The 15,629-nt window shown below is 50.2% G+C and overlaps 1 protein-coding gene and 1 long non-coding RNA gene across 3 annotated transcripts in view; one reads left to right on the top strand and one right to left on the bottom strand.

The window, feature by feature from the left end:
- Nucleotides 1-5,240: 5,240 nt before the first annotated feature.
- LOC120638397 lies at nucleotides 5,241-6,414 on the bottom strand. Its single transcript, XR_005660047.1, has 2 exons — nucleotides 6,355-6,414; nucleotides 5,241-5,359 (listed from the first exon to the last, which is right to left on the bottom strand). It is a non-coding gene; the product is annotated as an uncharacterized LOC120638397 (long non-coding RNA).
- A 5,099-nt stretch (nucleotides 6,415-11,513) lies between these two features.
- Nucleotides 11,514-15,629, top strand: part of RIMKLA (ribosomal modification protein rimK like family member A) — a 51,191-nt gene continuing 47,075 nt past the window's right edge. For both annotated transcript variants that reach the window (XM_029065810.2, XM_029065811.2), the window contains exon 1: nucleotides 11,514-11,731. In XM_029065810.2, coding sequence (XP_028921643.1) covers nucleotides 11,569-11,731 — 163 coding nt within the window. In that variant the 5' untranslated portion in view covers nucleotides 11,514-11,568. The remainder of the gene's footprint in view (nucleotides 11,732-15,629) is intronic.

Consider the following 15,629-nt stretch of genomic DNA (forward strand, 5'->3'; position numbering starts at 1 on the left):
TAATAGTTAATGCCGGAAGAGTTAATCCATGCTTGAAGAGTTAAATCTTTAAAGGGGTCTTAAATCATTTCATTGGATGGCTTTGTGATCGTTCGCCAGTCATTAGTTGCCATAAAACGACGGATTTGGGCAATAGGCCCGATGGCCGACCTAAGGAGAAAAAGCTGGAGATGTTACAAAATTCCAGGACTTTGGTGCCATTTAGTTCTGTCAGAAGGCTGCAAGCGGAGCGTGTGAAACTGAACCAGTCTTTTGACTTGTTGGCAGTACCACAGCCTTAACTCAGAGCCACAAAGCAAAATACTAGTGACTACTTGGGTTTTTAAAAAAATTATATTTGTTAAGCGCAGACTATAGGACAAGTAAATGCTGGGGTAATAATAATAATAAGAAGAATTATGGTACTTGTCAAGCACTTACTATGTGCCAAGCTCTGTTCTAAGCCCTGGAGTAGATACAAGTTAATCAGGTTGGACACAGTCCCTGTCCCATATGGGGTTCACACTCATCCCCATTTTACAGATGGGGTAACTGAAGCCCAGAGAAGGGAAGTGACTTGTCCAAGATCACACAGCAGACAAGCGGCAGAGCCGGAATTAGAACCCAGGTCCTTCTGACTCCCAGGCCTGTCCTCTAACCATTAAACCCTGCTGCTTCTACAGTTAATCAGGTTGGACACCGTCCCTGTCCCGCACGGGGCTCCCTGTCTAATTGGGAGGCAGAACAGGCTTTGAAACCCTAGTGGAGTGGAGGAAAATTAGGCATAGAGAAGTTAAGTGACTTGCCCAAGGTCGCACAACAAGCAAGTGACTCGTGGATAGGGGCTGTTTCCACTAGATCACACCAGTTCTCTGAGTGGAATACATGGACATTTGCCCCGTAAATTTTGATGTCTCCATCCCAGAGTAAATATTTAAATCAGGAATATATTTCTCTCAGTTATTTTCTGTGTAATATCCTCATCTAAACATTTTAAGATAGTCTCCTGCCTACTGATAGTAGAAGTTATTTACATAATTAAGAGGAGCAGTGTCAACAAGGAGCTTCTTAGGGATATTCTGTCTAGAGACAACCACCATTTGTTTTCTCAATGGTAGATGAAAGATGAGAAGCAGCTTGGCTTAGTGGCAAGAGCCCGGGCTTGGGAGTCAGAGGTCGGGGGTTCTAAACCTCACTCCGCCACTTGTCAGCTGTGTGACTTTGGGCAAGTCACTTAACTTCTCTGGGCCTCAGTTACCTCATCTGTAAAAATGGGGATTAAAAAATAGCCCCACGGGGGACAATCTGATTACCCTGTATCTACCCAAGCTCTTAGAACAGTGCTCTACACATAGTAAGCGCTTAACAAATACCATAATTATTATTATTATTATTATTCTCTGTGCCTCAGTTACCTCAACTGTAAAATAGGGATTAAGACTGTGCGCCCCATGTGGGACAGCCTGATTACCTTATATCTACCCCATCATTTAGAACAGTGTTTGGTACGTAGTAAGTGCTTAACCAATATCATTCATATTATAAAAGCAGGGTGCACCTCAAGCGAAACAGCCCACAACAGCCTGAACGTCTGTGCGCTCAGTATAGCATCCAAAACAGAGGCTTAGGCACAGAATGGAGGAGAAAGGAGAGCCATCGTAATTGAGTATAACTGCTGTTGTCATCTGCAGTCACAGACTGATGTATTTGAAGTGACATAAAGGTGCCGCTTGGGAAATAATGCTCTCCTGGAGCCGAAGGGTGCAAATGCTGGAAGCAAATGGCAGAACTAAGGAAAGGGCACCAGATTTGTAGGCTCTTCTTCTGTATCCTCAGCCAGAGGGTAAAAATGATAATAACTGTGGTATTTGTTAAGCGCTTAACACACACGCAGCACTCCGCGATGCACGGTTACAAGATAAACCGCTTGTCAGCTGTGTGACTGTGGGCAAGTCACTTAACTTCTCTGTGCCTCAGTGACCTCATCTGTAAAATGGAGATTAAGACTGTGAGCCTCATATGGGACAACCTGATTACCCTGTGTCTATCCCAGCACTTAGAACAGTGCTCTGCACATAGTAAGGACTTAACAAATAATCAAGTCAGACACGGTCCCTCCCCCATATGGGATGTACAGTCTAAGAAAAGATAGAATCCCCATTTTAAAGATGAGGGAACTGAGGCACAGGGAAATTGAGACTTGCCCAACGTGACCCAGCAGACATGGTATTAGAGCCAGTATTAGAACCCACGTCATCTGGCTCCCAGGCCTGGGCTCTCGGTGAAGCAGCACGATTTAATAGTAATAATAATAATAATAATGTTGGTGTTTGTTAAGTGCTTACTATGTGCAGAGCCTGTTCTAAGCACTCGGGGAGATACAGGTTCATCAGGTTGTCCCTCATGAGGCTCACAGTCTTCATCCCCATTTTGCAGATGAGGTAACAGAGGCACAGAGAAGTGAAATGACTTGCCCACAGTCACACAGCTGACAAGTGGCAGAGCCGGGATTCAAACCCATGACCTCTGACTCCCAAGCCCGGGCTCTTTCCACTGAGCCACGCTGCTTCTCCGATTTAGTGGATAGACCCCAGGCCTGGGAGAGTCAGAAGATTGTGGGTTCTAAACCCAGCTCCTCCACTTGTCTGTTGTGTGACCTGGAACAAGTCAGTTTCCTCAGGTTCCTCATCTGTAAAATGGGAATTGAGACTATAAGCCCCACACGGGACAGAGGTTGCATCCAACACAGTTTACTTGTATCCACCCCAGCGCTTAGTACAGTGCTTGGCACACAGTAAACACTAAACAAATACCAGAATTATTATTACTATTTTCACTAGGCTACGCTGCTTCTCCTTATTTGCTTAAGAAATATCACTATTATTACTATTCAATCAATCATATATATTGAGCGCTTACTTGGGAGAGGACACTATATCGGAGTTGGAAGACACATTCCCTGCCAACAAAGAGCTTACAGTCTAGAGGGGGAAAGAGACATTAATATAAATAAATAAAATGCTAACACTTCACGTCACAAATACTAAATATATTATGTTGATGAGGAAGATGAAGTCTGGAATGACAGATGAGTCTTGGATCTAGTCCTTTTGGTTTGAGAACCTGTGTGAAAGGTTTGATCATTTTCAGAGTTAAACCAGAATGGATTGTAATGGACCAGGATTTAGCTCCGGTCAAAGAAAAAGTCCCAGATAGCTGTTCTGATATTCATTCATTCATTCAGTAGTATTTACTGAACGCTTATTATGTGCAGAGCACTGCACTAAGCGCTTGGAATGTACAATTCGGCAACAGATAGAGACGATACCTGCCCATCGACGGGCTTACAGTCTAATCGGGGGAGATAGACGGACAAAAACGAGACAACTTAATCGCGATAAATATGAAAATGGTTTAGCTGCTGCTGTGGCCCCTTATTATTATCACCGTTATCATGGTATTTGTTAAACACTTACTATACGCCAAGCATTGTTCTAAGCGCTGGGATGGATAGAAGGTAATCAGGCTGTCCCACACGGGGCTCACAGTCTTCCTCCCCATTTCAAAGAAGAGGGAACTGAGGCCCAGAGAAGTGAAAGCTGCTTGCCCAAGGTCGAACATAGCGGACAAGTGGCAGAGTCGGAATTAGAACTCAAGTCCTCTGACTCCCAAGCTCGGGCTCTTCCCACTAAACCATGCTGCTTCTCTAAGCTGCCCTTTCAGTCAGCAGAAGGCAGTGCCCCAGTCGTTCATTCATTAGAGAAGCAGCGTGGCTCAGTGGAAAGAGTCCGGGCTTGGGAGTGAGAGGTCATGGGTTCGAATGCCGGCTCTGCCACTTGTCAACTGTGTGACTGTGGGCAAATCACTTCACTTCTCTGGGCCTCAGTGACCTCATCTGCAAAATGGGGATGAAGACTGTGAGCCTCACGTGGGACAACCTGCTTACCCTGTATCTACCCCAGCGCTTAGAACAGGGCTCTGCACATAGTAAGCGCTTAACAAACACCAACATTATTATTATTATTCATTCCATGGTATTTATTGAATGTTTACTGTGTTCAAAGCACTGTACTAAGCGCTTGGGAGAGTACAATGCAATAACAGATGCATTCCCTGCCCACAACCAGGTCACGGTCTAGAGTCCCACCAAGGCATGGGTCAGAGAAGGGTTGTGGTGTCTCTTACAGTCCTCTAGACTGTAAGCTCCTTGTGGGCAGAGAATGTCCCTGTTGTATTGTGATATTGTACTCTCCCAAGCACTTAGGACAGTGCTTTGCACACAGTAAGCGCAGCACGGTCTAGTAGATAAGAGCCCGGGCCTGGGAGTCAGATGCGGGTTCTAATCCCAGCTCCGCCACTCGTCCGCTGTGTGATCTTGGGCAAGCCATTCCACTTCTCTGCGCCTCAGTCATCTCATCTGTAAAATGGGGATTAAGACCATGGCCCCATGTGGGACTGGGTCTAACCTGATGGTTTTGTCTTTACCCCAGCGCTTAGAACAGTGCTTGGCACACATAGTGAGAGCTTAACAAATGCCATCGTTATTATCCCTGGAGACGGTACCCTCGTTGTGGGCAGGGAATGTGTCTGTTTATTGTTATATCGCATTCTGCCAAGTGCTCAGGACAGTGCTCTGCACACGGTAAGGCAGCGTGGCTCGGTGGAAAGAGCCCGGACTTGGAAGTCAGAGGTCGTGGGTTCTAATCCCGGCTCCGCCCCTTGTCGGCTGTGTGATTTGGGGCAAGCCACTTCACTTCTCTGTGCCTCATTTACCTCACCTGTAAAATGGGGATGAAGACTGGGAGCCCCACCTGGGACAACCTTATCACCTTGAATCCCCACCAGCGCTTAGAACAGTTCTTGGCACATAGTAAGTGCTTAACAAATGCCATCATTTCTATTATTATTAAGGGCTCAATGAATACGATCGAATGAATAAATACAGAGTGACGGATTGCTCCACCCATCCCCAATCCAGGCTGCCTCTGAGTTGCCCACGGAAACAGGCCTGCGTATCCTATTTTTATTCTGCCCGCAGGTCCTGGCTGGATGCCCGCCCTGCCCTGAGAGCAGAAAGAGGCAGGGGAGGAGTCCAAGGTGGCACCTCCACCCTTTGCCCTCCGCTGGCAGGACGTGCCCCCCGGCCTGATTCCAGAACCTCTTGGTGGCATCGATTCCTTCCTCCGGTGCCAGCCCGATCCGGTCCCTGCCTCTTCCCTCTCCCTCCGGGGCGGAGCGTAGCCCCTCCGTCGACTCCGATATTCCGGTTAGCGTTTTATTCTTTTACTTTCAGCAGATCGTCTGGTGAGTGGTTCGTTCAGGGCTACTCGCGCTCCAATTCCTTCTTCAGAAATGATGGATGAAATCATTTTGGCAATTCCTACGTTTAAAATTTATCAAAAAGAATATAAAAACATTCCATAAAACCTTCATTAGAGATCATGATTCTGAAATCTGGGCTTCTTGCAGCCATGGGGTTGTTATCCTTTAATTTGGATAAAGCCTTTTAAATAAGGTAGTGAATGACACTGAAAAATCGTGGCCAAGTGGAGAGAGCACGGGCCTGGGAGTCAGAGGAACCGGGTTCTGAGCGCAGCTCTGCCGACTGTTTGCTGTGTGGTCTTGGGGAAGTCACTTCGCATCTCTGTGTCTCAGTTACCTCATCTGTAAAATGGGGATTCGACATTTGCTCTCTCTTCTACCTAGACCGTCAGCTCGATGTGGGCGGGGGACATGTCTGCCCTGTCGTACTGTACTCTCCCAAGTGCTTAGTGCAGAAACAGCACGGCTTAGTGGAAAGAGCACGGGATGGGGAGGTCGTGGGTTCTAATCCCGCCTCCACCATTCGTCAGCTGGGTGACTTCGGGCAAGTCACTTCACTTCTCTGTGCCTCAGTCCCTCATCTGTAAAATGGGGATTGAGAATGTGAGCCCCACGAGAGACAACCTGATAACCTTGTATCTACTCCAGTGCTTAGAACAGTGCTTGGCACATAGTAAGTGCTTAACAAATACCATCATCATTATCATTATTATTATTCCAGTGCTCCGTACTAAATACTCAATAAGTACCATTGATTGGTTGATCTATTGGACTGTAGGACGGGGATTGTTTCCAACCTGATTACCCTGAATCTATCGCAGCGCTTAGAACAGTGCTTAACAAATACCACAGTGATGATGATGATGATCTTCATGGGGAAAGGTACTGGAGAACAAAGATCAAAGGGCGACTGAATCTTTAAGTCCGGGTTTTTATTAAGGACGGTGCTTAGAGACAAGCTGTCTTCTATAACCAAAAAGGTCACACAGAGAGAGGTAACAGACTAAATTGCAGCAAGAGCCCAGTTATTCATTATTAAAAGAAAAAAATCACCTGGTCAGGGCACTTCAAAACTGAAAGAGACTCCACTGAGTATAATGTCCTCGTGGGAAGGGAACGTGTCTCCATCTCTGTAGTTTTAAAAGGAAACAAAACAAAACATAAAACCTTTTGCCTGGATGATTTTGGAATTCACCTGCCTGGGGGCTGGGGGTTGAATCAGATGACCTCTTGAGATCTTTTTCTGCTCTGGGTCTCTCTGCAGCCTCCTGGGCTCTAGACGCCCGGCCTGGTGGGCGTTTTAACGGAGCTGCGCTCCTCTACCCGGTGTGGGAACGGGCCGGAGGAGGGTGGTGCAACTTTGTGCTCGGCATTTCACCATCCCATCACCCCACCCAGTTGCCCCCAGGGGAAACCACCTTGGCCGGCGGTCCCCGTGGCCACGTCATGGTCCCAAGCTTCCCGGATTTTTCACATCCCCGAACTCAAACCCAAGCACGCCTCGAGCAAGGGTCGCTCTGCGGACTGTCGTTCCCTCCTACGGCCCCGGAGGGGGACGGGGGGCGGAGGGGTCGCCGGACTGCTCCCCGCTGGCTTTGGGGGAGGTTCCTACCGGTTCGGGACTGCCCGTCGGGGCCACTGGGTCGGTCTCTCTGGGGGTTCGGGCCTCGGGTGCGGGGTCAAGCCTATGCACCGTGGCTTTGTGGGCTCTTGGAGAAACCGGTTCTCCGGTCACGGTTTGGGATCTCCGGCTCTCACTGTCTGCTGCTCAGGGAGGAGGCCAAGGGAGCAGCTCAGACCCCCGCCTCAGAGCTCGGGGCCATGAACCGCCCCCCTGAGACCTCCTGTTCCCGACCCCTCCTAGAGAAACAGACTCCAACACCGCCCCGGGACTCTGGGCCTCGACCCCCATCTCGGAATTCCTGACCCTGACCTCCCCGTCCGAGCTCCGGGCCCTGACCTCCATCTCAGAGCACAAGGGTCCGACCCCATTCCCGGAACGAGGAACCGTGACCTCCCTCTCGGAATAACGAGCCTCCAGTCTCCCCTTAGAGCTCCCGGTGTCAACGCAGAGAAGCAGCGTGGCCTAGTGGAAAGAGCCCGTGCTTGGGAGGCAGGGGTCATGGGTTCGAATCCCGGCTCCGCCACTGCTCAGCTCTGTGACTTTGGGCAAGTCACTTGACTTCTCTGTGTCTCAGTTCCCTCATCTGTAAAATGGGGATTGAAACTGTGAGCCCCACATGGGACAACCTGGTTACCTTTTACCTACCCCAGCGCTTAGAACAGTGCTCGGCACATAGTAAGCCCTTAACAAATACCAACATTATTATTATTATTATTGTTATTAACACTCCAGAGCTTAGAACAGTGCTCAGCACATAGTAAGTGTGGCTCAGTGGCAAGAGCATGGGCTTGGGAGTCAGAGGTCACGGGTTCGAATCCCTGCTCTGCCCCTTGTCAGCTGTGTGACTGTGGGCAAGTCACTTAACTTCTCTGTGCCTCAGTTACCTCAACTGTAAAATGGGGATGAAGACTGTGAGCCTCATGTGGGACAACCTGATGACCCTGTATCTACCCCAGCGCTTAGAACAGTGCTCTGCACCTAGTAAGCGCGTAACAAATACCAACCTTAACCTTAATCATCATCATTATTAATGATGGTAGTTGTTAAGCGCTTACTATGTGCAGAGCACTGTTCTAAGCGCTGGGGTAGACACAGGGGAATCAGGTTGTCCCACGTGGGGCTCACAGACTTCATCCCCATTTTACAGATGAGGTAACTGAGGCACAGAGAAGTGAAGCGACTTGCCCACAGTCACACAGCTGGCAAGTGGCAGAGCCGGGATTTGAACTCATGACCTCTGACTCCAAAGCCCGGGCTCTTTCCACTGAGCCACGCTGCTTCTCTATTATTATTACTGTAAGCTCCTTGAGGGCAAGGAATCTATCTATTGTTGTATTATACTCTCCCAAGCACTTAATAATAATAATAATAATGTTGGCATTTGTTAAGCACTTACTATGTGCAGAGCACTGTTCTAAGCGCTGGGGTAGATACAGGGTCATCAGGTTGTCCCATGTGAGGCTCAGAGTTAATCTCCATTTTACAGATGAGGTAACTGAGGCACATAGAAGTGAAGTGACTCGCCCACAGTCACACAGCTGACAAGTGGCAGAGCCGGGAGTCAAACTCATGACCCCTGACTCCGAAGCCCAGGCTCTTTCCACTGAGCCACGCTGCTTCCCTTAATACAGAAGCGGCGTGGCCTAATGGATAGAGCGCAGGCCTGGGAATCAGAAAGTCCTGGGTTCCAATCCCGACTCCGCCACTTGTCTGCTGTGTGACCTCGGGTCTGTCCCTTCACTTCTCTGGGCCTCGGTTCCCTCATCTGTAAAATGGGGATCAAGACTGTGAGCCTCACGTGGGACAGGGACTGCGTCCAACCTGATTGGCTTGTATCCACCCCAGCGCTTACAACAGTGCCGGACACATAGTAAGCACTCAACAGATGGCCGGGCCTGGGAGTGAGAAGGCAGAGACTTCTAATGCCGGCTCCGCCCCCTGTCTGCAGTGTGACCTTGGGCAAGTCACTTCACTGCTCTGGGCCTCAGTTCCCTCATCTGTAAAATGGGGACTGAGATGGGGAGCCCCACACGGGACTGGGACTGTGTCCAACCCGCTTGGCTTCCATCCACCCCAGCACTTAGAACTGTGCTGGACGCATAGTAAGGAGCAGCGCGGCGCAGTGGAAAGAGCAGGGGCTCGGGAGGAGTCAGAGGTCGTGGGTTCTAGTCCCGCTCTGCTACTTGTCCGCTGGGTGACCTTGGCCAAGTCACTTCTCCGTGCTTCAGTTCCCTCATCTGTGAAATGGGGATTAAGACTGCGAGCCCCACATGGGACAACTTGATTAGCTTGCATCTACCCCAGTGCTTACAACAGTGCTCGGCACACAGTAAGTGCTTAACAAATACCTCAATTATTATGATGATTATTATTAAGCACTCAACAAACGCCATCACGGGAAGTAGCATGGCGTAGTGGATAGACCCCCATGTCTGGGAGTCAGAAGGCAATGGCTTCTAATCCCGGCTCTCCCACATTATTCATTCATTCAGTAGGATTTATTGAGCGCTTACTATGTACAGAGCACTGCACTAAGCGCTTGGAGTGCACAGTTCGGCAACAGATAAGAGACAATCCCTGCCCAGTAACGGGCTCACAGTCTAAACGCTTGTCTGCTGTGTGACCTTGGGAAAGTCGCTTCACTTCCCTGGGCTCTAAACATGTGTCTGCTGTGTGACCTTGGGCAAGTCGCTTCCCTTCCCTGGGCCTCAGTTCCCTCACCTGTCAAATGGGGAGTGAGCCGGCTCACCCCACGAGGGACTGTGTCTAACCCGCTTGACGTGGATAAACCCCGGCGCCTAGTACAGTGCCCGGCACATAGTGAGTGCTTAACAGATACCATCCTCCTCTTTATTATTATTAGTAGTAGTAAGAGAAGCAGCGTGGCTCAGTGGAACGAGCCCGGGCTTGGGAGTCAGAGGTCACGGGTTCGATTCCCAGCTCTGCCACCTGTCAGCTGTGGGACTGTGGGCAAGTCACTTCACTTCTCTGTGCCTCAGTTCCCTCATCTGTAAAATGGGGATGAAGACTGTGAGCCTCACGTGGGACGACCCGATGACCCTGTATCTCCCCCAGCGCTTAGAACAGCGCTCTGCAAATAGTAAGCGCTTAACAAATACCAACATTATTATTATTATTAGTATCGCTGTGCTTGGCTCTAACTTGGAGAAGCAGTGTGGCTCAGTGGCAAGAGCCCAGGCTTAGGAGCCAGAGGTCATGGGTTCGAATCCCGGCTCCGCCACCTATCAGCTGTGTGACTGTGGGCAAGTCACTTCACTTCTCTGTGCCTCAGTTACCTCATCTGTTAAATGGAGATGAAGACTGTGAGCCTCATGTGGGACCACCTGATGACCCCGGATCTCCCCCAGCGCTTAGAACAGTGCTCTGCACCAAGTAAGCGCTTAACAAATACCAACATTATTATTAATAAACACGACTGACTGAACGCCCTCGCACTTCAACGGCCACCCTCGTGCGGGCCAACGGCCCCTCCCGCCCTCGGGGCTTTTTACAAATCCCATGATTACCATGATTACATAATCCTCCTAATAATGACGATGGGGTTCGGGAAGCGCTTACTATGTGCCAAGCACTCTTCTCCCTCTGGCCTCCCATTAGGATTTTGAAATCGCTCAGCCCCTCCCCAAAAGAGCTTCTTCCCTCTGAGGAAGGACCTCCCCAGCGCTTAGAACGGTGCTTTGCACCTAGCAAGCGCTGAACAGTGCTCTGCACCCAGTAAGCACTCCATAAATGCTACTGAGTGAACAAATGCCATTATTATTATCATTATTATTATTATGAGAAGCAGCTTGTCTCAGTGGAAAGAACCCGGGCTTGAGAGTCTAGGAATCGTGGGTTCGAATCCCAGCTCTGCCACTTGGCAGCTGTGTGACTTTGGGCAAGTCAATTCACTTCTCTGTGCCTCAGTGACCTCATCTGTCAAATGGGGATGAAAACTGTAGCCTCACGTGGGAAAACCTGATGACCCTTTTTCTCCCCCGGCGCTTAGAACAGTGCTCGGCACCTAATAAGCGCTTAACAAATACCAACAGTATTATTATTATTATTATTCTCTGGGCCTCAGTGACCTCATCTGTCAAATGGGGATGAAGACTGGGAGCCTCACGTGGGACAACCTGATGACCTTAATAATAAGCGCTCAATAAATACTATTGAATGAATGAATGAATGAATACTACTACTACTACTAATAATGTTGGCATTTGTTAAGCGCTTACTAGGTGCCGAGCACCGTTCTAAACACTGGGAGGTGCGGAACCCCGGCCCATGGGAGCGTCCGCCAGGGGGCGCTCTAGCAACGGTCTAGAGGGGGCGGGAGCGGGCGCGGCCGGGAGGGGGCGGTGCGGAGCGCCGGGTGGGAGGAGGGGGCGGCTCAGCCCCGCCCCCCGAGGGGCTTCCGGGCTCGCCATTGGTCGGGGGCGCCGGGCTCCCGGCTCGCCATTGGCTGCGGCGGGGGCGGCGCGCGGCGTCGGGAGCGGCTGGGCTGGGCTCGGCTGGGTTCGGCTGGGCTCGGCTGGGCTCGGCTGGGTTCGGCTGGGCTCGGCTGGGCTCGGCTGGGCTCGGCTGGGCTGGGCTCGGCGGAGCTCGGCGGGGCTCGGGCCGGGTCGGGTCCGGTCCCCGCCATGTGCTCCCGCCTGTGGTTCCTGACGGACCGGCGGATCGGCGAGGATTACCCGCAGCTGCAGATCCTCCGCGCTCTCCGACAACGCTGCGCCGAGCAGAACGTGCAGTTCAGGGCCCTGCTCATGGACCAGCTGGCCGTCACCGTGGTCGGCGGACACCTCGGTGAGCCCCGCCCTCCGCCGCCCTCCTACGGGGGCTGCTCCCACCCCTCCATCCCCTCTCTCTCTCCCCCAGCAGTGCTCTGCACCTAGGAAGCGCCTAACCGATACCCACATCGTGATTCTTCTCCCTCTGCCCATTAGGGTTTTCAAATTAATCACCCCCCCCCCCCGAAAGAGCTTCTTCCCTCGCTTGGCACAGCGCTTGGCACAGTGCTTTGCACCCAGCAAGCGCTTAATGAATGCCAGCGTCATTATTATGATCTCTCCATCCCGTAAGCGCTTACTGTGTGCCAAGCGCTCTTCTCCCTCCGGCCTCCCATTAGGATTTTGAAATCGATTAGCCCCCCCCCCCCACCCCTTTAGGAAGGATCCCTCCAACGCTTGGCACAGTGCTTTGCACCCAGTAAGCGCTTAATACATGCCAGCATCATTATTATTATCTCCCCGGCCCATAAGCGCTTTCTATGTGCCAAGCGCTCTTCTCCCTCCGGCCTCCCATTAGGATTTTGAAATCGATTAGCCCCCCCCCCCTTAGGAAGGACCTCCCCAACGCTTGGCACAGTGCTTTGCACCCAGTAAGCGCTTAATACATGCCAGCATCATTATTATGATCTCCCCATCCTATATGCACTTACTATGTGCCAAGCACTCTTCTCCCTCTGGCCTCCCATTAGGATTTTGAAATCGCTTAGCCCCCCCCCCCCTTAGGAAGGACCTCCCCAACGCTTGGCACAGTGGTTTGCACCAAGTAAGCGCTTAATAAATGCCAGCATCATTATTATTATCTCCCCGGCCCATAAGCACTTACTATGTGCCAAGCGCCCTTCTCCCTCTGACCTCCCATTAGGATTTTGAAATCGATCAGCTCCCCCTTAAAAGAGCTTCTTCTCTCTTAGGAAGCATCTCCCCAGCGCTTGGAACAGTGCTTTGCACCTAGTAAGCGCTTAACAAATGCTGTCATTATTATTATTATTATCTCCCTTTCCCATAAGTGCTTACTATGTGCCAAGCACTCTTCTCCCTCCGGCCTCCCATTAGGATTTTGAAATCGATCAGCCCCCCCACCCCACCCCCTCAGGAAGCATCTCCGCAGCGCTTGGAACAGTGCTTTGCACCTAGGAAAGTGCTTAACAAATGCTGTCATTATTATCATTATCTCCCCTTCCCATAGGCGCTTACTATGTGCCAAGCACTCTTCTCCCTCTGGCCTCCCATTAGGATTTTTGAAATCAATCAGCACCCCCACCCCAAAAGAGCTTCTTCCCTCTGAGGAAGGATCTTCATCAGCGCTTCGAACAGTGCTTTGCGCCTAGTAAGCACTTAACAAATGCTGTCATTATTAATATTATTATTATCAGCTCCCCTTCTCAGTTGATTCTGCATTCATTCCTTCAGTCGTATGTATTGAGCCCTCGCTAGGCGCAGAGCACTGGACTAAGCGCTTGGAAGGGACAGTTTGGCAACAGACAGGGACGATCGCCGCTCGATAACGGGGTCCCTTTGCCCCCCACCAGCCCGCAGGGGAACTTCGGTCTTTCCCTCGTCTTTGCTGAGCGCCTGCCGGGTGCACAACCCTGTCCTAAGCGCTGGGGATGGGGGGAGTACACTACAGCCCCCCCTTCCCCTCTGCACCCCCCTTGTCCCCCTATACCCTCTGCTCTTCCCCCTTCCCCTCCCCCAGCACTCTGCTTATTTGCATATATTATTTATTATCCTATTTATTTTGTTAATGAGGTGGATATCTCCTCGATCCTATTTATCATGATGATGTTGTCTTGTTTCGTTTGACTTTGCCGTGTCCCCCGTTAAGACCGCGAGCCCGTCATTGGACAAGGATGGTCACTCTCTGTTGCCAAACTGTCCAACCCAAGCGCTTAGTACAGTGCTCTGCACCTAACAGGCGCTCATTAAATATGAATGAATGAATGAATGAATGCAGCCATCAACGGACACCGGCAACGAGCTCCCGGGACGGGGGAGGGGACGCGGGCAGCGATGCCGTTGGTTCATTCGGTGAGATTTATTAATAATAATGATGGTGTTGATTGAGCGCTTGGTGTGGGCGGAGCGCTGCCCTCGGCGCTTGGAAAGTACAATGCAGCAATAAATGGAGAGCATCCCTATCCAATGACGGGCTCACAGCCTAGAAGGAGGGGAGACAGCCTGCAAAACAAGTCGACGGGTCTCAATACCGTCAAAATAGATAAATAGATGCATACACAATAAATACCAGTACGCAGACGCCAAACAGACCAAGTCGAAAGGCATCAATAGCATCAGTATAAAGGGAATTTTAGATGTATATACAATAAATACCAATGGATGCCAGTATGAATAAAGGAAATGACAGATATGGACCTGAGTGCTGTGGGGAGGGTTCAGTCGTATTTATTGAGCACTAACTGTGTGCAGAGCACTGTCCTGAGCGCTTACTGTATGCAGAGCACTGTCCTGAGCGCTTGGAAAGTACAATGCAGCAATAAATGGAGACCACCCCTACCCAACAACGGGCTCAGTCTAGAAGGAGGGGAGACAGACAGCAAAACAAAACAAGTCGACAGGCATCAGTAGCATCAGTATAAATGGAATTATAGATGTATACACACTGAATACCAATAAACAGATGCCAGTATAAATAAAGGAAATGACAGATATGGACCTGGGTGCTGTGGGGAGGGTTCAGTTGTATTTATTGAGCACTTACTGAGGGCAGAGAACTGTACTGAGCGCTTGGAAAGTACAATGCAGCAATAAATGGAGACCATCCCTACCCAACAAGGGGCTCACAGCCTAGAAGAAGGGGAGACAGACCACGAAACAAGTAGAGAGGCCTCAATACCATCAAAATAGATAAATAGATGTATACATAACAAAGACCAATAAACAGAGGCAAGTATAAATAAAGAAAATGACAGATATGGACCTGAGTGCTGTGGGGAGGGTTCAGTCGTATTTGCTGAGCACTTGCTGGGGAGAGTACGGTATAGCAATAAACAGATACCTTCCCTGCCCACAGCGAGCTCACTGCTGGGGAGGGCGACTTTCCAAGCGCTTAGGACAGTGTCCTGCACACAGTAGGCGCTCAGTAAATACGGTTGAATGAATGAAGAAATGAATACAGCAGTAAAGAGAGATGGCCCCTGCCCCCAACGAGCTCACAGTCTGGAGGAGGGAGACAGACACCAACACAAATAACCAGACATCAGTATAAAGAAAATGACAGTTACGGTCATAAGTGCTGTGGGGCGGGTTCGGTTGTATTTATTGAGCGCGTATTGTGTGCAGGGCATTGTCCTAAGCACTGGGAGGAGTGCGATATGACAATAAAGAGACACGTTCCCTGCCCCCAACAAGCTCACAGTCTACGGCGGGACTTTCCAAGCACTTAGTACAGTGCTCTGCACACAGGAAGAGCTCAATAGATACGATTGAATGAATGAATACAGCAATAAAGAAAGACACTCCCTGTCCCCAGTGAGCTCACAGTCTAGAGGGGGAGACAGACATCAATACAAATAAACAGACGTCAATATCAATAAATAAAATGACAGATATGGACATAAGTGCTTTGGGGCAGGGCCAATCATATTTATTGATTGCTTACTGTGTGCAGAGCTCTGTGCTAAGCGCTGGGAAAAAGTCCAATACAGCAATAGAGGCAATCCCTGCCTACAACGAGCTCACTGTCTAGGGGGGCGGGGAGAGGGGAAAACAGAAATCAGTATAAATCAAATGAAGATTATAGACATAAGTGCTGTGGGGTGGGTTCAGTCCTATTTATTGAGCACTTACTGTATGCAGAGCACTGTCCTAAGCACTGGGGAGAGTCCAGTAAGGCTGTAAAGAGAGACAGTCCCTGTCTGCAGCGAGCTCCCAGCCTGTGGGGGGAGATGGACATT

The sequence above is a fragment of the Ornithorhynchus anatinus genome, chromosome 5, assembly GCF_004115215.2.
Source record: "Ornithorhynchus anatinus isolate Pmale09 chromosome 5, mOrnAna1.pri.v4, whole genome shotgun sequence".
NCBI lineage: Eukaryota > Metazoa > Chordata > Mammalia > Monotremata > Ornithorhynchidae > Ornithorhynchus > Ornithorhynchus anatinus.